Here is a 21,655-nt window from a genome sequence, read left to right as displayed (position 1 = left end):
ATACAGTTGAAGTCTTACAAGCAAAAAACTAATGTCTGTTGCTATTCTGCTATTCATAGCAGCAAATTCTGTTATTTTATAATCTTATGTGTTTCATCATAGCCTGACAGAATACCGCCTGACTTCCCAGAAGCTAAAGAGTCTCATGCTGATGCTGATCCAGTGTTCTGATCTTAAACAGATAAAGTATGTGATAGTTTCACAATGTGGTTTCCTACTTGAATAGGCAAATATCTTTGGAGGGGATGTGCAGAAGGGTTTTTGCTGCAGCTATATATGATAAATGCTATATGCTATTAAATTATTGTAATTGTAACACCTCATAAAACATGAAACCATTTTTAAATATACAATGCTTCAAATTGTAAAAAAATTATGTGCATTATTTATACTGTCACAGGTTCATGATAAACATAGAATAGACAGTACCTAGGCAGATGAGTATGCACGTATACAAACAAGCAAGCTATGTATGGATGAAGTAATCATTATTTGACTGCTACATCGATGATGTAGAATGGAAAATATTTCATGTAGCTGCAACTATTTACATAAAATTTGTTTTGAGGGACTCCAAAGCAAAAGTGGCTGCACTTACAGTCCTTCAAGATCACACTATACACTCAAAAATGGACTGAACAAAGTCACTGCAGACTGCATTCATTCAATTGAAATGAACAGGCACAACTCAAGTATATGGCAGTATACTTTGACATACCAATCTCCCAGTAGGCCGATGTATTCAAGCAAACATAGAACACTTTACAAATGTGAACTTAGCCTTATACTTAACATTGAACAACATTCCTTAAAGACTTGCAAGCTACTTAATTTACACTTAAAATCAGGGGTGGTTTATGATCACTGACTTCACCAGTCATGTTATCTTCCAACATATATCTACAAGGCATAGTAAGTGTCGTCTTAACATGATGACATAGTCTCACTTTAAACTGGACATAGATATGAGATCCTCAGCTGCAGATCATTAGCAGAACCAGTTTTAGTAATATCTATTGGTAGTCTTATGTGTATGACCACCACAGACAACAGAATCACAGGATCTACCAATGGTTTGTGGGTAAATATGCATATGTAGTGATATACATCAGATAAACATTGGCTGAACCCAGCAGAAGTTTTCCGATGTTTTAAAGTAAATGGGGGCACCCTGGCTGTCAGTGTGAACATTCATCCAGCAGAGGTTTCATGTATAGCCAGTTTTATAATCTTTGTATTCTATAGTCAAACCTTAGATGATCAGTATAACTGGCATGAAGTCATATTTGTATTGACTCTAGCATCCCATATTATTAGCTGTATAACACTTATCCTATGATTATGCCCTGGTAATGCTACTTTACGAACATGAGCGGTCAACCCTGCCTTATCAGGATTCCTGGGAGTCCAGGAACATTTCAGTTTATGGCCTTCTTATTGTATATCACATCATTACATATTAATGATGATAAATGTTTGAGGATAGGGTGTCATATTGGATGTTATATGATATTCATAGACCTCTAGTAAATTAGATGAGCACATCACCAATGTTTACTGCAGGAAAGTGTATCTCATCACATTAGCTAAGCATGTAGCAAGCAGTGACTTGCTAAACTGTATGTGCAGATTAGTGATGGCCAGATTGGTCAGGCAATGACTTGCAGTGTTGTATCTGTGTTATAGATTATTTCATATATGATTCATTTCCTCCATAAGGGTAAAACCACACAATCAGGTTGTGTTGTGGTTGGCTATGTGCAGTAACTGCTCCTGAGATGCTGATCTTAGGCTACGTTTCCACACAAAAAGATAACTGATAAAAATGTCACAAAAAAAATGCCCTTTTTTATCGGGGAAAAGAAATGCTAGAAAAAACACCAGTGTCAAACAGACAATGCATTTTTCTTACAGTCTTTCCACCCATAGAAGTCAAGTGGGTTTGGCATTTCATAATTACCCATTGACTTTGCTAAAAAAACAAAAAAACTAACACCATGCAACAATTTGCCCATTTTTCCCCCTTTTCTTTACATTTTTTCCTAGTACTCCACCTAGTACTCCACCCCTAGGCGTCTTATCCCCTATCCAAAGGATAGGGGATAAGATGTCTGATCACGGGGTCCCGCAGTTGGGACCCCCACGATCTCTGTGCAGCACCCCATGTTAGTTTAGAATGCTGGGTGCGGGCAGCTGGGGTCGTGACATCATGGCCACGACCCCATGGCATTACGCCACACCTCCTCAATGCAAGTCTATGCCGCCATGTTCCCTCCCATAGATTTGCATTGAGGGGGAGTGGTCATGACGTCACGACCCCCACCGCTTGCTCCAAGCATTCGGAACAAAATGTTCCGAATGCTGGGGCAGCAGAGTACCCCTTTAAAAACAAGTGGAAACCCAGCCTTAACCTGTTGGGGACGAAGGGTGTATGCATACGCCCTTGCGTCCTGGTACTTAAGGACGAAGGGCGTATCCATACGCCCGTGGGAATTTCGGTCCCCGCCGCGCGCCGGGCGGGGACTGGGCCGGGGTGACTGCTGATATCTATCAGCAGGCACCCCGTGCAAATACCCAGGGGGGTCATTAGACCCCCCATGTCGGCGATCGGCGCAAATCGCAAGTGAATTCACACTTGCGATTTGCGCCAATTCCGGGTGATTACGGGTCTATGATGACCCGGTGACCCGGAATAGAAGGGGGATCGCGGGTGTCTAAGACACCCACGATCCCCCTAAAGCGATAGGAGTGAGGTGGCACGGGTGCCACCCCTCCTATTCCTGCTATTGGTGGTCTAGACGCGACCACCAATAGCAGATCAGGGGCGGAGGGGTTTACTTTCGTTTTCCCCGTCCTGCCCACCCACAATAGGCGGTGCAGAAGGGGGAAAACGAAGAGGAGCAGCGCCGGAGTCCACTTACCCCTCTGGAGGCAGCGGAGCGACGGGGATCGGCGGGCGGCGACAGAGATCTGCGGCGGCGTGCGGCAGAAGAGGACGGCTCCCGGATGCGACGGAAGCCGGTGAGTAGTTGCCTAGCAACATCTAGAGGGCTACAGTCTGAGACCACTATAGTGGTCTCTAGACTGTAGCCCTCCAGATGTTGCAAAACTACAACTCCCAGCATGCCCAGACAGCTGTTTGCTGTGTGGGCATGCTGGAATTTGTAGTTTTGCAACAACTGGAGGTCTGCAATTTAGAGACCGCTGCACAGTGATCTCTATACTACCCTCTAGATCTTGCAAAACTTCAACTCCTAGCATGCCCACACAGCTGTTTGCTGTCTGGGCATGCTGGGAGTTGTAGTTTTGCAACATCTGTAGGTCCACAGTTTGGAGATCACTGTTCAGTGGTCTCTAAATTGTAGCACTCCAGATGTTGCAAAACTACAAATTCCAGCATGCCCACACAGAAAACAGCTGTCTCGGCATGCTGGGAGTTGTAGTTGCGTACCTCCAGCTGTTGCATAACTACATCTCCCAGCATGCCCTTCTGTGATCAGTACATGCTGGGAATTGTAGTTTTGCAACAGCTGGAGGCACACTGGTTGGAAAATACTGGGTTAGGTAACAGAACCTAACTGAAGGTTTTCCAACCAGTGTGCCTCCAGCTGTTGCAAAACTACAACTCCCAGCATGTACTGACAGACCGTGCATGCTGGGAGTTGTAGTTTTACAACAGCTGGAGGCTCACTTGTTGGAAAATACTGAGTTAGGTAACAGAACCTAACTGAAGGTTTTCCAACCAGTGTGCCTCCAGCTGTTGCAAACCTACAACTCCCAACATGTACTGACAGACCGTGCATGCTGGGAGTTGTAGTTTTGAAACAGCTGGAGGTTCCCCCCTCCCATGAGAACGTACAGGGTACATTCACACGGGCGGGTTTACAGCAAGTTTCCTGCTTCAAGTATGAGCTGCGGCAAATTTTTCGCCGCAGCGCAAACTCCTAGCGGGAAACTCACCGTAACCCGCCAGTGTGAATGTACCCTAAAAACACTACACTACACTAACACCTAATAAAGAGTAAAACACTACACTTACACTGTCCCCCCCCCCCCCCCCAATAAAAATGAAAAACGTATTGTACGGCAGTGTTTCCAAAACGGAGCCTCCAGCTGTTGCAAAACAACAACTCCCACCATTTCCGGACAGCCACTGACTGTCCAGGCATGCTGGGAGTTTAGCAACAGCTGGAGGCACCCTGTTTGGGAATCACTGGTGTAGAATACCCCTATGTCCACCCCTATGCAATCCCTAATTTAGTCCTCAAATGCGCATGGCGCTCTCTCACTTCGGAGCCCTGTCGTATTTCAAGGAAACAGTTTAGGGCCACATATGGGGTATCGCCGTACTTGGGAGAAATTGCACTACAAATTTTGGGGGCCTTGTTCTCCTTTTACCCCTTATGAAAAGGAAGAGTTGGGGTCTACACCAGCCTGTTAGTGTAAAAAAAAAAAATGTTTACACTAACATGCTGGTGTTGCCCTTTACTTTTTATTTTCACAAGAGGTAAAAGGAAAAAAAGACCCCCAAAATTTGTAACGCAATTTCTCCTGAGTACGGAGATACCCCATATGTGGTCGTAAAGTGCTCTGCGGGCGCACAACAAGGCTCAGGAGTGAGAGCGCACTATGTACATTTGAGGCCTAAATTGGTGATTTGCACCGGGGTGGCTGATTTTACAGCGGTTCTGACATAAACCCAAAAAAATAAATACCCACATGTGATCCCATTTTGGAAACTACACCCCTCACGGAATGTAACAAGGGGTACAGTGAGCATTTACGCCACACAAGTGTCTGACAGATTTTTGGAACAGTGGTACGTGAAAATTAAAAATGTAATTTTTTTTGTTTGCACAGCCCACTGTTCCAAAGATCTGTCAAACGCCAGTAGGGTGTAAATGCTCACTGTACCCCTTATTACATTCCGTGAGGGGTGTAGTTTCCAAAATGGGGTCACGTGTGGGGGGTCCACTGTTCTGGCACCACGGGGGGCTTTGTAAATGCACATGGCCCCCCGACTTCCATTCCAAACAAATTATCTCTCTAAAAGCTCAATGGCGCTCCTTCTCTTCTGAGCATTGTAGTTCGCTCGCAGTGCACTTGACGTCCAAACATGGGGTGTTTGCATACTCAGAAGAAATGGGGTTACAAATTTTGGGGGGCATTTTCTCCTATTACCCTTTGTAAAAAAGTAAAATTTGGGGAAAAACCAGCATTTTAGTGGAAAAATATTTTTTTTCATTTACACATCCGACTTTAACAAAAAGTTGTCAAACACCTGTGGGGTGTTAAGGCTCACCGTACCCCTTGTTACATTCCTTGTGGGGTGTAGTTTCCATAATAGTGTGTGATGTGGTTTTTTTTGCTGTCCTGGCACCATAGGGGCTTCCTAAATGGGACATGCCCCCCAAAAACCATTTCAGAAAAACTCACTCTCCTAATTCCCATTGTTGCTCCTTCGCTTCTGAGCCCTCTAGTGCACCTGCCGAACACTTGACATACACATATGAGGTATTTTCTTACTCAAGAGAAATTGGGTTACAAATTTTGAGAGGATTTTTCTCCTTTTACCCCTTGTAAAAATTCAAAAACTGGGTCTACAAGAACATGCCAGTGTAATAAAATTAAGATTTTGAATTTTCTCCTTCACTTTGCTGCTATTCCTGTGAAACACCTAAAGGGTTAACACACTTACTGAATGTCATTTTGAATACTTTGAGGGATGCAGTTTTTATAATGGGGTCATTTATGGGGTATTTCTAACCAGATGACCCTTCAAATCCACTTCAAACCTGAACTGGTCCCTGAAAAATTCCGATTTAGAAAATTTTGCGAAAAATTGGAAAATTGTTGCTGAACTTTGAAGCCCTCTGATGTTTTCCAAAAGTAAAAACTCATCAATTACATATTACACAAAACAAATTATATATTGATTCACATATACAATATATTTGGAATATCCATATTCCTTATAAGCAGAGAGCTTCAAAGTTAGAAAAATGCAAAATTTTCAAATTTTTCATGAAATTTTTGAATTTTTCACCAAGAAAGGATGCAAGTATCGGCGAAAATTTACCACTAAAATAAAGTAGAATATGTCACGAAAAAACAATCTCGTAATCAAATTTATAAGTAAAAGCATCCCAGAATTATTAATGCTTAAAGTGATAGAGGTCAGATTTGCAAAAAATGCTCCCGTCCTTAGGGTCATAATGGGCTCGGTCCTCAAGGGGTTAAAGGGGTACTCTGCCCCCAGACATCTTTTCCCGCCACTGGGGACCCCTGCAATCTCGGCTGCGGCACCCCAGACATCCGGTGCACGGAGCGATACGGGGGAAAAGGCTCGTCACACCCCCTCCCATAGACTTGCATTGAGGGGGCGTGGACATGGCGTGGCAGTGACGTCACAAGCCTCCGGCGCCACACCCAAAGCTCTAAATTAATCCTTGGTGCAGCAGGGAAATTGGATAGGGGATAAGATGCCTACGTGATGGAGTACCCCTTTTAAGAAGCTATTAAGTCTAAAAAGACTTATCCCTGACTGCTAGGACCCTCCGTGATCTCCTGCCCAGTGCCCCAGCTCTCCGTATGAATGAAATGTGTCGATCACGGTACAAAGTGGTGGTCGACACGGCCACCGCTTATTCCTTATACGCAAAAGCTTTTTTTTTTAGATGGGACTACTCCTTTAACTTGTGATTTGTAAGTACTAACCAGTTGCTGTTCTTTAGCAATTAGGGTGAATCTAGATCATTATATAAAACTTGCTTATTGGTTTAGTTTGCTGTTTCTTTGATCGTGTGGTTCATTCCTAAGGCTGGTTTCACACATGCGCAACATTCTGCGTGAGTTTGTCTGGTGAAGTGCTGACCATCATGCTGGGAAACAGATGGATCCCATGATATTCAATAGGTCTTCTAAAAACGTTTCTGGTGCCATGGATGGAAGTTTTTCTCTGAAAGGCTGCAGCGTTTTAGAGTAAAGCTAGGTGGTTGTTGGTACTGAGGAAGCCTGTTGGGATTTTATACAGACCAAGGTTTGTTCAGCACAAAACTACTAAGAGACTCCCTGTAAAAATATTGTCAAATGAGTACAAATTATGGTATCACTAATTTCTTTATGCATTTCTGTCTGCAGTTTATCCAACAATGGACTGAACCACCAAATGATCGAGATCCTTCTGAATCACTTTCCACAGCTTCCCCACTTGACAAAGCTCAAGTAAGTGGTCCACTTTTTGTAGACATTTACCTTCAATGTGCCAGTGGATGCCCATAGTACTGTAAAAAGCAAAACGGGTGCAAAATAAATCAAAATACTAATAAAATATGGATACATTTTAATTCCTTTCCATAAACTTCAATGGGCACATTCCATCTGCAAAACAGATAAAAGCAGCACATTCTGGCCCAGACTTAATATTGAAAATGCACAAAGATTTTTGCACAATTTTGGCATAACTGCCAAAAAACCATCTTATAGGACTTTCTCCAAAGTTTCACTCTTGTCAATTCTGGTGCATGTTTAAAGGGGTTCTCCCGTGGAAAACTTTTTTTTTTTTTTTTTTTTTTTTAAATCAACTGGTGCCAGTAAAATAAACAGATTTGTAAATCACTTCTATTAAAAAAATCTTAATCCTTCCAGTACTTTTTAGGAGCTGTATACTAAAAAGAAATCCAAAATGAAATGCATTTCCTGTGATGTCATGACCACAGTTATCTCTGCTGACCTCTGCTGCTCAGTTTAGGAACTGTCCAGAGAAGCATATGTTTGCTATGGGGATTTTCTCCAGTTCCTAAAATGGACAGCAGAGGTCAGTAGAGAGCACTGTGGTCAGGACATCACAGGAAATGCATTTCTTTTTGGATTTCTCTTTAGTATACAGCCCCTAAAAAGTACTGGAAGGATTAAGATTTTTTTTTTTTTTTTTATAGAAGTGATTTACAAATCTGTTTAACTTTCTGGCACCAGTTGATTTAAAAAAAAAAAAAAAAAGTTTTCCACGGGAGTACCCCTTTAAGTCAAATAATCATTGGTCTTAAATGGAAACTGACAGCACTGGGTCACTCGCAGCAACATGATTATAAAGGTAAATATTGTGGGTGAGGGTAGGTTTACACCACGATTTTACTATACGGTTTCGGCATACAGTCTCATAAAAAAAAAAAATTATGCAACCGTACAGAAAACCGTGCCCATATACTTCCCATTGAAAACTGTATGCACCATAATGTATACGGTTGTCTCCGTTTTTCAAACCATAAAGTTTTTTACTTTTTTTTTCCGGACAGAAAACCGTGACCTACCAAGGCTTTTGGTCCGGGTAAAAAAACGTATTAAACCGTATACATTTTTTTTTTTAAACATGGGAGTCAATGGGAACCGTACAAAACCGTATGTGCTTACAGTTCCATCCGGTTTTCACCATATGGTTGTTGACTTTATTTATTATGGAGTGACAAGTCAAAAACGTATATGTTTTTTTCCTAAAAAACGGATGCAGCCGGACTTCATTTTTCAAACTGTATGCGGTTTTCATCCATATACAGATAAAAATGTGTACACACGTTTTGATACAGTTTAGTCTGGTTTTGAGGAATCCATTTTTTTAAAATCAAAAACCTGATACAGGAACTGTATTGCAAAAACGTGGTGTGAACCTAGCCTGACCCTGTTTCTAATGCTTCTTAACTGGTAACAATTGCTGTAGTCATTCAAGAAATATAAATTTTGGTGTTAACATGGTATGTGCAGTGCACACTTGGGAGATAACCCCACTCCCTCCCCCCTATATAAATATTCGTCCCCTCTTCCTTAGCATGTCTGTGAACGTAGCAAAGTTATCGGAAGAATAGAGAAGAGTAGTTTTCCACAACAGATTTGTCTACAGAAAGTCCACAGCCTAGTACAGTAGCAGAAGTGGATGACATTTTAAGAAATAGCATTCACAAGCCCCAGAAATAATCTTTGCAGACTTCACATGGAAATTGACATGCAATGCAGATATGACATCTGCAGCATGTCATCATTTCGTGTGTCACATATACACTGTGGATATGTACAAGATTTTTCCCATTGAATGGGAAGTAAAAATTCAAAACACAACTGTAGTAAAATTTTGTCGTTGCAGATTTTGCTACAGAAACACTGTGGAACAGCAGAAAAAAATTAACTACTGGTTTTTAAGGCATTTTAGATAATAAAAAAAATTGTGAATTTTAAGTTTTTACTGCATTTTGACGAAGGTGAACAAATTTAGAAAAAGGAAAAAGAAAGCAAGGTAAAAAGTGCACAACTGCAAACATATGCTTAAAAATTATTAATAGTATTTATTATTTGTACATAAAGCAAAGACCAGACCAAAGATAAAATCAATTAACATTTTATAGATGCTACAATAAAGCAGATGATAGACCTTAAAAGAGAATCTTTTAATAATATATGCAAAGTAGGTTGTTATTCAGCTCACCACCACCGCCTCCGTGCACGGACTCGTGCGGACACCACGTACACAGTTGAAGTAGAAAGAGATTGTCCAGCACTGTAAGCACCATGCAAAGGATGGTTTATTGTAAAATCTGACAGCAAACAGCAACAGGGATCATGAAGTGACGCGTTTCAGCAACCTTAGTCGCCTTAGTCGTACTCAAAGAGTACGGCTAAGGCGACTAAGGTCGCTGAAACGCGTCACTTCATGATCCCTGTTGCTGTTTGCTGTCAGATTTTACAATAAACCATACTTTGCATTGTGCTTACAGTGCTGGACAATCTCTTTCTACTTTTAATAATATAGTTACATAGTTCATAAGGTTGAAAAAAAGACCAGAGTCCATCAAGTTCAACCTATAACCCTAATGAGTCCCTACTGAGTTGATTCAGAGGAAAGCAAAAAACCCCTCATACTAGAGGTAAAAATTCCTTCCCGACTCCAAATATGGCAGTCAGAATAAATCCCTTGATAAACCTTCGGTCTATATTATATATATATATATATATATATATATATATGTTGTGACGATCCGTCTTGGGGATTAACTCTGGGATCGTCCTGGACCACGCCACAGGATGCGTTTCTTCTCAAAAAAACAGCAAACAAACGCTTATAATGCAAATCTGGCACCTTGCCAGTTTTATTAGACAAGTTGCAGAGAAAGAAATAAACAAAAAAGCAGGAACAAACAAAATCCTAGACAGTCTGGTCACTGACTAAACAGATCAGCTTGTCCTGACTAACAACCGCTGAGCTTCCCTCAGCCGGTTAAACAGATGTCCCCTGCAACCTTCTACTCACATTTCTTATCACTTTCTTTGAGCCCCTCATAGCTCGGGCTGTGTACTCCTCAGCAGGCTCTGTCTCTTCCCTACAGCCCACAAGCTGTCTCCTAGGAAGAGCCCCAACTATTCTGTTTCTTTTCCTTTTAAACACACACTTTCCCTTCCTGATACCTCATTAATCAGGCCACAGGTGGAGCATTCTGCAGAGATAGCAAGGGAAATACACCCTTTCCTTGCCACACTGCCACATATCCCCCCCCCCCCCCTCTGCTCAGACCACCGGGAAGGAGCACTTGTATTCAAAAGGCAGAGTCCAACTGCCTTTCCTTTTCCTTGAACAACTACATCCAACAGGTTTTGAGGCACTTGGCTTCCTTCATCAGTAGATTTTATCTGCACCACTTCAATGGTGCACCCTTCTTTCATTCGCACTTTCATCAGCCACCAAGCACAAGACTTTTGGTCACCTTTGACAAATTCCATGTAAAAAGCTCCATTCATGTCACACCTTTCCAACACCAGGTTCTTCATCTTGGTCTGTGCAGTGCTCTGGACACTAGGTGCGGACAAGGCAGATGCTCTAGGCCATTGTCTTCTTCTGTCACTGGTATGACCATTGCACGAAATTTGCTGGTGGCCAACCGAGCCTGTATCACCCATTTGCAGGTCATCTAAGTCATCCTCCACAATTTCAGGAGGCTTCCCTTTAATGCAACTGTCCATCTTCTCCTTGAGACGGACTCTTCTCCAAATTCTACTTCTGCGGACTTTCTTCCAGTGTTTTCTAATCCAGTGCCTCTCAGGGTTTCCACCACGACCCAGTCTTCTATCACAGTGACCTCTTTTTAAGGACTCTGCTTTCTTATTAGCCCTTTCTTTAGGGACACCGACTTTCACAGGCTCATTTTTAGGCTGAGAACTCTTGGCTCCTTTAGCCAATTTTTCACCTGCACCTTCAGATGTGTCACTGAGTTTACTTGCAGCTTCTGCAGTTATCTCTGGTTTAACTTCTACCTCAGAGAACTTCTCTGCCTCAGAATTTTCACCATGCAATGTCAATATCTCTGCAGCTTCAGAGGACTTCCCATATGGTTTCACCTCAGTCTCAGCTTTAGAGGACCTTTCATATGGCTTCTTCTCATGGTCTTCAGACTCTACTGTTTCTTGCGTCCATTGTTCAGACTCCGCCTTTTTTAGAGAAAGCATCCCTGTCTCCAGTAGCTTTTGCCCCACAAGCAGTTTTTCTTTTACACGGACGGCTGTGGCCTCAGTTTCCATCTGAGACATTTTTAACCTCTCGTTAGCCAGTTCTACTATAGCTTGGTCACGGCTTTCTTTCATGTCCCCTTCCAGCTTTAAACATTTCTGCTGCTCACTCTTGAGCTTAGCAGAGTTCTTCTTCTCACTTTCCAGCAATTCTGTCAAATTTTTGACAGTATCCTCCAGGGACAGCAGCTGTTCTCTCATCTGCTCATTGTCTTTATTCAGTTGCGCCATCTTGGACACTTTCTGCTCATAGACTTTTAGCTGAGCCTCTTGTTCAGAGAGCTGAGTACCCAGTGAATCCAAGGCAGCTGCACGAGACTTAATATGCGTTTCGTTCTGCGCCTCCAGGCTCTGCACCTTATGAGCCATTACCACTTTCTCCTTCTCCAGCTCTTCCATGGCTACCAACCTAGCCTTGTTATCACTTTGTAGAGCCAGATATGCCCCACACAGGACATTCACTTCTTCATCCTTGAATGAGATCTGCTTGGCCAGAATCTCCAATTCTCTCTCCTTGCTGGTCATAAGACCCTGGGAGCGGGACAGTTCCTCCTGCAGAGCCGCAAACTCACTTTTGTGAAGCTCCATATCTTTCTGCAGCTGAAGCGTCGCTTCCTGCTCTTTATTCAAGTCTGTAAGTGTTTTTTCTTTCTCCTCTGTCAGGTGATGAACTACTTCTTCCTTTTGAGACAATTTAGCAGAAACCATCTGTAAGGTTTCTTCAAGGTTCTGGATCTGCTCCCTTTTTTTACCAAGACCAGCGCGTTTTTTCCGAGATACTCTTACTTACAGCGGTCTCCATACTCTCGCTGCTGGACCTTGTGAGATTCTCTTGTCCTCTGACAGTCACCTGTGCTTGGCCTGTCTCTTCCTTCAAGCCAACTCGTTCAGACTCTTTTCCACCTTTAGGAGTAGTCTCCCCCTTTTCAAGGGTCTTGGCAACTTGGGCTTCAGGGTAGTTCCTGGACAGTCTCTCTGGACTGTCTCTCTGCTCACTGGCAGACTTCTCTTTCACTTCAACACTGTCTCTCTGCTGCCCAGCAGAAAGGTCTAGGGCTCCTGGGTCTGCAACAACATCTGGTCCAGTGGTTCGACCTTCCTGGTCACGATCCATCTCTGGTCCAGACATCACATCTCCTTCACTCAGGACTCTGTCTGTGACAGTAAGCGCAGCACCCAGCTCCACATGTACTCTCTTCAGTACTTCTGCATTATCCACAGACATCTCTGTAGCTTCTTTTCCAGTCACCTCTTCCAGATGACCACGCAACTCTAGCCCCCCCTTGGGCTCATCTTCAGCTGGCGGATGGAACCCATGTTCCTGTACCTGATCCGTTTCTGGTTTCACTGAAGATTCTGTTTTAGTCAGAGGCACACTTGTCACTTGAGTCACTGGATCCTCTTGGACTTGACTCGCGGTCTGGTCTTCAGCTCCCCCAGCAGTCTGGCAGACCCCTATCTGACCTACATCTAGTGACTGCTGACACTCCCCGTCCTCAGCCTCTGCTGAGTAACTCTCCACTAGTGTGTGGTGTAAGTCAAGTGTTGTGGGCCTATAAGGTGTACCTGCTCTAGTCACCTGACAGTCTTCCCATAATTGCTGAAAAAATTGAAAATCCGTCCCCAGTACTACATCATACTCCAAGGAGGGCTCTATTGCAACCTTGTGACCTATAGTACCATAGGGAGTAGAAATACAGACATTAACCGTTTTATAACCCCAAATACCAGCCTGCATAGACACTATAGCGGGGTCTGGCTTTCTGCTGCTGGACTTTACCAGACTTATTACACATCTAGGGTCTAACAAAACCGTCATCTTTTTACCTTCTATTTCCAGCTCACACAGGTTTTCTTTTGTCCTGTCAGAGGTGGCAGCAGTACACATTACATCTGAACACGTCAACATAAGTTTTTCAACAAAAACATTATCAGATTGCACATGTTCAAAATTTACAGGACAGTTCATAGCACTAGGGCCTAACTCAGGCAAAGTGTGTTTTGTTACATTTTCTCCCAGTCCTGCATTCAACATTTTCTGTTCAGATTTTTTCAATCTGATCTGCACTGTGTGAACAGTCTCATCAGTCTTCATGAGGGGTTTCCCACCCTCACATGATTTTGCAACTGGACATAGGTTAGTACCACCTTGAACACTGTTCACACAGTCAACTAGGGAAACACCACCCTCCGACTCAGCTTTTTTATGCATAGTCCCATCATTTTTATGTACAGTCTCATAGTCTCTAAACATGGCCCCCATAATCCCTGGAACAGTCTTACCAGAATCTCTTGCCGTCCAGTCAGTTAAGGGCTGGCGCTGGACACCTCTCACCAGCTTCTCTGCTGCAGAACATCGCTCCACTTGCTCTTTAAGTAGCTCTGCAACCTTAAACCCAGCATCACTGTTAGGCTGCAGTGCACACTGTAGTCTTGCAGCTTGGCTTACTCCCACTTGAATCAGGATCTCTGTCTTGACTTTCTCATAGTCCCGTAAGATCTTTGGATCCAGTTCACAATGAACTTTTTGGGCATCTCCTCCAATGAATCCAAACACCAAGTTTCCCCAGTGTGTCTTGGGCCATGCCTCATGCATAGCAATCCTTTCAAACTCTGCAAAGCTTGCTTCCTCCTGCGCTGCAGCTGTCTGCAACAAAGCACTTATCAGGACATCCATCTTGCAACACGTCAAACCTTGCAAACACAGCACAGTCCTCTGCCGAAATGTCAGCCGCTTGCCAACAAAATTTTCCGTTGCCCCTAGTAACGCCTTTATACACAGTCTCAAAACTTCATTTGCACTCTGCAGGTGGCCCGTCCACCTGTCTCCTTACTTGAGAAAGAGCACCCACTCGCAACATGCACGATTATTTTCTCTTGGCAACAACTTCACTGCAACTCTACCACTGGTTGCTCATAGCAACGTGTTTGCCCGCATCCTCCACCAAAATGTGACGATCCGTCTTGGGGATTAGCTCTGGGATCGTCCTGGACCACGCCACAGGATGCGTTTCTTCTCAAAAAACCAGCAAACAAACGCTTATAATGCAAATCTGGCACCTTGCCAGTTTTATTAGACAAGTTGCAGAGAAAGAAATAAACAAAAAAGCAGGAACAAACAAAATCCTAGACCGTCTGGTCACTGACTAAACAGATCAGTTTGTCCTGACTAACAACCACTGAGCTTCCCTCAGCCGGTTAAACAGATGTCCCCTGCAACCTTCTACTCACATTTCTTATCACTTTCTTTGAGCCCCTCATAGCTCGGGCTGTGTACTCCTCAGCAGGCTCTGTCTCTTCCCTACAGCCCACAAGCTGTCTCCTAGGAAGAGCCCCAACTATTCTGTTTCTTTTCCTTTTAAACACACACTTTCCCTTCCTGATACCTCATTAATCAGGCCACAGGTGGAGCATTCTGCAGAGATAGCAAGGGAAATACACCCTTTCCTTGCCACACTGCCACAATATATATATATATATATATATATATATATATATATATATATCTCCATCAGTAATATTTAATATTCATATTTAATATTTATTTAATAATAATTATTTTATTGAATCAGAAAATTGACAGGAGGTTATTCTCCTTCAAAACAAAGAAAAATTAGACATGCCACAGTTTTGTTGTAATTCGGAACTGTTTACACCACTTGTACTGTGGGAAAAAATGTGACACCTTTGTGCGTCAAAAAGTGAGCATAGTGCAAACAAAGAAAAATGATAGTGGAATCTATTTCAAAATATGGTGTAAACGGAGTACACCACTTTTTGACCAAATTTCGTGCAAAATGCACCAGGAAATAACGCTAAATCCTTTGATTAATTCTGCCATTAGCGACTTGCTCCGGTGGAAATGTTATTTTTTAAATCAACTGGTGCCAGAAAGTTAAACAGATTTGTAAATTACACAGCAAAAAGAAAAATAACCAGCACAACTAATTAATACACAGGTGCACGCTGCTGTGGCAAATGTGGCTGCTGTGGCAATTTTTTTTTACCAAGAGTGCTGCTGCAACCTTCTGTTTTGTGAGATTTGTAATTTACTTCTATTTAAAAATCTTAATCCTTTCTGTACTTATCGGCTGCTGTATTATGCAGAGGAGTTTCATTTCTTTTTGAATTTCTTTTCTGTCTGTCCCCGGTGCTCTCTGCTGACATCTCTGTCCATGTAAGGAACGGTCCAGAGCAGGAACAATTCCCCATAGCAAACCTCTCCTACTCTGGACAATTCCTGACTAGTGTTGCTCGCGAATATTCGCAATTCGAATTTTATTCGCGAATATCGCATATTCGCGAATATAGCGCTATATATTCGTAATTACGAATATTCGTTTATTTTTATTTTTTTTCATTTTTATTTTTTTCACAGTACACATCACAGTGATTATCCCTCTCTGCTTCCAGCCTATGTGGTGTAAGAAGGCTCTAATACTACTGTGTGAGACCGGTGTGCGAATTTTCGCATATGCGAAACTTACATATACAAATGTTCGCATATGCGAATTTTCGCTTATGTTGATTTTTGTATATGCGAATTTTCGCGCACATGAATATTCGCATATGTGAAAATAAAACGAGACTATTACGAATATGCGAATATTCGCGAATATGACGAATATTCGTCCATATATTCGCGAATATTCGCAAATTCGAATATGGCCTATGCCGCTCAACACTATTCCTGACATGCACAGAGGTGTCAGCAGAGAGCACCGTGGACATACAGAAAATAAATTAAAAAAGAAAAGAACTTCCTTTGTATTATACAGCAGCTGATAAGTACTGGAAGGATTAAGATATTTTAATAGATGTAATTTACAAATCTGTTTAACTTTCTGGCACCAATTGATCTGGAAAAATCTAAAAGATTTCAACCGGAGTACCTCTTTTAACTTACATAGTTTCAAAACACTCAACACCCGTCCTCAGACAACTTTACAGGTTGTGTGTGGTATTATACCTCAGCTTTATTCATTTCAAAGGAACTGAGCTGCAATATCACAAACAAACTCAGGACAAGAGTGGAGCTATTTCTGGAAAAATCAGCTATGAATAACTTATTTTAATCCTTTGACATTCCAAAGCCTATTCAGTGCTGATCTTCACAGCCTTTCTTCCACATAGGTGCACTTCCCTTTCATTTTGTAGGACATATTGCTATATTTCTTAATGGTCTATTCACACGTACAGTATTCTGCGCAGATTTGATGTGCAGGATTTTCTGCTGTAGATTTCAATGTAAACTGAATGACTGAACACAGCTTGAAATCCTGCGCATCAAATCTGTGCAGAATACTGTAAGTGTGAATAGACCCTAAAACAGTGATTTGTCAGTTCTACTGTTCTAATTTCTGTGCTGTTATCCAGGCTGTAGAGCTGGAAAGCTTTGTATATCATGTACAAAATCAGCATTCAAATGATTTACATTACAATCTTTTTTCTATTATTTTCCAAGCATCAGTACATGCGACCTATCCCCAAGCTTAGTGTTCTTACTGGCTAACTCTATCAACATCTGCGATCGCACTACAGAAGTTGATGTGAGGTAAGAGGTGATTTCTTGTATTACATCTTGCATAATTATTTTCCTGTAGATTACTCAACTTTGGCCCCTGTCCCCATTGGCTATGCAATACTCATCAAGAACTGCTCACTGACTTTTTAACCATATCCACATATAACCATATACAGGGCTTTGCATAAGATTTCACTCCCTTAATTTATTTTCTTCATGATTTTATGTAGTAGATCAACACAAAATGATCACCACAAAGTGAGGGAAAATATTACATGGATTTCAAAATAATTTACAAATCAAAATCTGAAAAGTGTTAAGTGCATAAGCATTCACCTCCTTTAGTTGTGAACCCCTAACAAAGATCTTGTGCAACCAATTGTCTTCACAAGTCACACTAATTAGTAAATAGGGTCCTCTAATCTACAATGAAATCTCATATCTGTTCTGTGAGGGCCTCAGAGTTTGCTAGAGAGCATTACTGAACAAACAGAAGCAAGGATAAAGTTGTGGAGAAGTACAAAGCACTGTTATACAAAAATATCCCAAGCTTGAACATCTCACGGAGCACCATAATATACATCATCAGAAAATGGAAAGAATATGGCACAACTGCAAACCTATCAAGACAAGGCCATCCACCAAAACTGAAAAGCCAGGAAAGGAAAAGGTAAATCAGAGAAGCAATCATGTTCTCTCATAAAATGCATTTTTGCTCATGGCTGCAAACATTGCATACCTACCTGTATGATCGATATTACCTTACCAAAGCGGCTTGAAGCGTACTATAAACCAAGTCTGAGGGCACACCTATAGAGGGCATACCCTATGAATAATACATGTAATTAATAAATGGGTTTGGTGGGTTCCACAATCTGCGCCCTGCCCTGAGGTGCATGGGGTGTTATATACCCCACGCCACTCGCACAAATAAAGCCTTGAAGGCTTATATACTTGTGCTCATGGCTGCAAACGTTGCATACCTACCTGTATGATTGAAATTATCTTACCATAGCGACTAGAAGTGTGCCATTAACCACGTCCGAGGGCACGCCTATAGAGGGCAAAAATGGAAACCAAATAGTTTGGAACTTAGCAAGGAATGTCATTATTACAACAGACATTCATTCTAGCATCAGAATGAGTATAATCCATCCAAAATCTAACTATGTGAGCGAATTTTGGAAAATTATGGTTTGGCCGATTCGCCGAATTTTCAGAAAAAATGTGGTTTGGTCCAAATTTATTTGCGGTGAATCGCTATTAAAAACAGCTATTTCTGGGCTACAGAGAGCCTGTATAAGGGTATAGAACAATTTGCCTTGCTGTAACACGCATAGGGAGTGTGCTTTGTTAGTGAAATAATACTGTTTTCAGTATGACATGCAGATTACAGGCATCGCTATTAGAATCACTGCCACAGAGCGTCTGGATGTGGCAGCAGGGTCGGGAGACCAAATGGTGTCACAAACATTGCATACCTATCTGTATGATTGATATTACCTTACCATAGCGACTAGAAATGTGCCATAAACTGCGTCCGAGGGCACGCCTATAGAGGGCAAAAATGCAAACTAAATAGTTTGGAACTTAGCAAGGAATGTTATTATTACAACAGACATTCATTCTAGCATCAGAATGAGTACAATCCATCCAAAATCTAAGTATGTGAACTAGAGATGAGCACATTTTTGAAAAATTTGATTTGACCGATTTGCCGAATTTTCCGAAAAAATTCAGTTCGGTCCGAATTTATTTGTGGCGAATCACTATTAAAAAAACGGCAATTTATGGGCTACAGAGAGCCTCTATAAGGGTATAGAACACTTTGCCTTGCTGTAACACGCATAGGGAGTGTGCTTTGTTAGTGAAATAATACTGTTTTCAGTATGACATGCAGATTACAGGCATCGCTATTAGAATCACTGCCACAGAGCGTCTGGATGTGGCAGCAGGGTCGGGAGACCAAATGGTGTCACAAACATTGCATACCTATCTGTATGATTGATATTACCTTACCATAGCGACTAGAAATGTGCCATAAACTGCGTCCGAGGGCACGCCTATAGAGGGCAAAAATGCAAACTAAATAGTTTGGAACTTAGCAAGGAATGTTATTATTACAACAGGCATTCATTCTAGCATCAGAACGAGTACAATCCATCCAAAATCTAAGTATGTGAACTAGAGATGAGCACATTTTTGAAAAATTTGATTTGACCGATTTGCCGAATTTTCCGAAAAAATTCAGTTCGGTCCGAATTTATTTGTGGCGAATCACTATTAAAAAAACGGCAATTTATGGGCTACAGAGAGCCTCTATAAGGGTATAGAACACTTTGCCTTGCTGTAACACGCATAGGGAGTGTGCTTTGTTAGTGAAATAATACTGTTTTCAGTATGACATGCAGATTACAGGCATCACTATTAGAATCACTGCTGCAGAGCGTCTGGAGACGGGAGACCATATGGCGTTACACACATTGCATACCTACCTCCATGATTGATATTACCTTACCATAGCGACTAGAAGTGTGCCATAAACCACATCCAAGGGCACGCCTATAGAGGGCAAAAATGCAAACCAAATAGTTTGGAACTTAGTAAGGAATGTTATTATTACAACAGACATTCATTCTAGCATCAGAAATTGTTAGTGAAATAATACTGTTTTCAGTATGACATATGACATGCAGATTACAGACATCACTATTAGAATCACTGCTGCAGAGCATCTGGATGTGGCAGCAGGGTCTGGAGACCATATGGCGTCACAATTGAAGAGATTAAAGAGGTTTTTTAATAACATTTTTATTTAATTTAATTTGAATTTATTTTAATTATTTTAAATCCTTTTTTGAGGACCCATTCTGGTGAGCATCGAGCTGGCGGTCTGCTGCGAGGCGAGCTACCACCTGTTCCAGCCCCTGCCTCTCAGCGCCTCCAGTTATGGTTCATTGTTATCGCTCCAACTTGTTTAATTGGATTCTTGTGGTAATTCCACAGGTAATATATGACAACGACCATGGGGCCTCAGTCTTGAAAAGATTAAATAGATTTTTTAAAATTTAAATAGAAGATTTTGAATAGATTCACAAGTTTAAAGTACCAGCAGCATGAGGTTATCACATGACGGCACAATGACACAGTCTGGTAAATGGCATGAGCAAACTTTAAATCCTTTTTTGAGGACCCATTGGAAGGCAAGTCTGGTGCCAGCAGCCAGAGTAATTTCAGCTCTAATAGTGTATAATTGCTGCAGTGTAAACTATGGCAAAGCTCCTAGTTGTATCTTAAAATTGAGCTGGCGGTCCGCTGCGAGACCAACTACCACCTGTCCCAGCCCCTGCCTCTCAGTGCACCCCCATGCTGTGAGTGTCCACTTGAAAAGGGAGGGACTGCAGTATGAGTAACTTGGACAGGAGCATATTCAGCTTCTGTGCTATTGGATAAGTGGGCGCATAAAGCTAGAAGTGGCTGCAGTGAAAAAACTCGTACTTGTATCTTAAAATCAAGCTGGCAGTCCTTCGTGAGGCGAGCTACCACCTGTTCATGCCCCTGCCTCTCAGCATCACCCCCTCCCCCCCGGCTGTGAAAGTGCGAATGTTTCATTTATTCAGTTATGGTTCATTGTTATCGCTCCAACCTGTTTCATTGGATTCTTGCAGTAATTCTAAAGGTATTTTATGACGAGAATAGGGCCTCACAATTGAAAAGATTGAAGAGATTTTTTTAATTAAAATTGAAGATTTTATATAGATTAAAATTTAAGAGTTTAATTTAATGTGCCAACAGCATGAGGAAACCATATGGTGGCACAATAACACAACTTGGAGGTGGCAGCAGCAGCATGAGGGCCATGCTGACTGAGGGTTGAGTCTGAGGAACCCATCGACTGTTGACTAGGGGTGTCGGATGTCACTTGGGATGAAGTGGATGACCGAGTGAACCAATCAATCACGGCTACTGGGTTGCTGGTCGAGACACGACTGCTAGCTGACACCGGGAGCTCAGACCTCTCGCTGCGACTTCTGCTGCCACATGCCACACTTCTGCTGACAAACTAAACGTACGCCACCTATGTACGCACAGGTTACACTTATGAGAGGACAATAAGCTCCACTACGCATCCTGTATTAGGCACTGAAATCATGGGTTTTCATGCTTACCCTAACTGGCCCCTGCTAGCTTTACAGTTGTGGTACAACCAACTGCAGCAGTACAGAATCGCTATGTAGTAGAGCCCAGTACAGTGTTATTAGGCACTAATAGCAGGTGACAATGGCTTTTAGTGCTCTGCCTATCTGCCTATGAGCTTTAGAGTTGCTGTACACCACTGCAACAGTGGTGTCGCTGTGTATTAAACCAAAAGTGTACTTTCTCTCTGTCAGTGTTTTTATGCAGTGATTTGGGCTTGTGGTGAATCGCTGCTGTGAAGCTGTTTTTCTGTGCAATGCACACAATGCTCTATCTCTCCTTGCAGTGAAACTCTCTCTCTGAAATAAAACGCTCATGTGACTGGTCGCAAGATGGCTGCCGATTATATAGGGCTGTGACATCACAGGGGTGGCTGGCTGCTGATAGGCT

At 42.1% G+C, this 21,655-nt stretch overlaps 1 protein-coding gene across 10 annotated transcripts in view; it reads left to right on the top strand.

The window, feature by feature from the left end:
- The window catches only part of NLRC5 (NLR family CARD domain containing 5), a 247,515-nt gene that overhangs the window by 127,620 nt on the left and 98,240 nt on the right, over positions 1–21,655 (top strand). For all 10 annotated transcript variants that reach the window (XM_056526173.1, XM_056526171.1, XM_056526178.1 and 7 more), the window contains 3 exons: positions 103–186; positions 7,141–7,224; positions 17,009–17,098. In XM_056526173.1, the coding sequence (XP_056382148.1) occupies positions 103–186; positions 7,141–7,224; positions 17,009–17,098 (258 nt within the window). The remainder of the gene's footprint in view (positions 1–102; positions 187–7,140; positions 7,225–17,008; positions 17,099–21,655) is intronic.

The sequence above is a fragment of the Hyla sarda genome, chromosome 6 (genome assembly GCF_029499605.1).
Source record: "Hyla sarda isolate aHylSar1 chromosome 6, aHylSar1.hap1, whole genome shotgun sequence".
NCBI lineage: Eukaryota > Metazoa > Chordata > Amphibia > Anura > Hylidae > Hyla > Hyla sarda.
The sequence above is the reverse complement of the archived record's forward strand: the minus strand, read 5'-3'. Positions and strand labels throughout refer to the sequence as shown.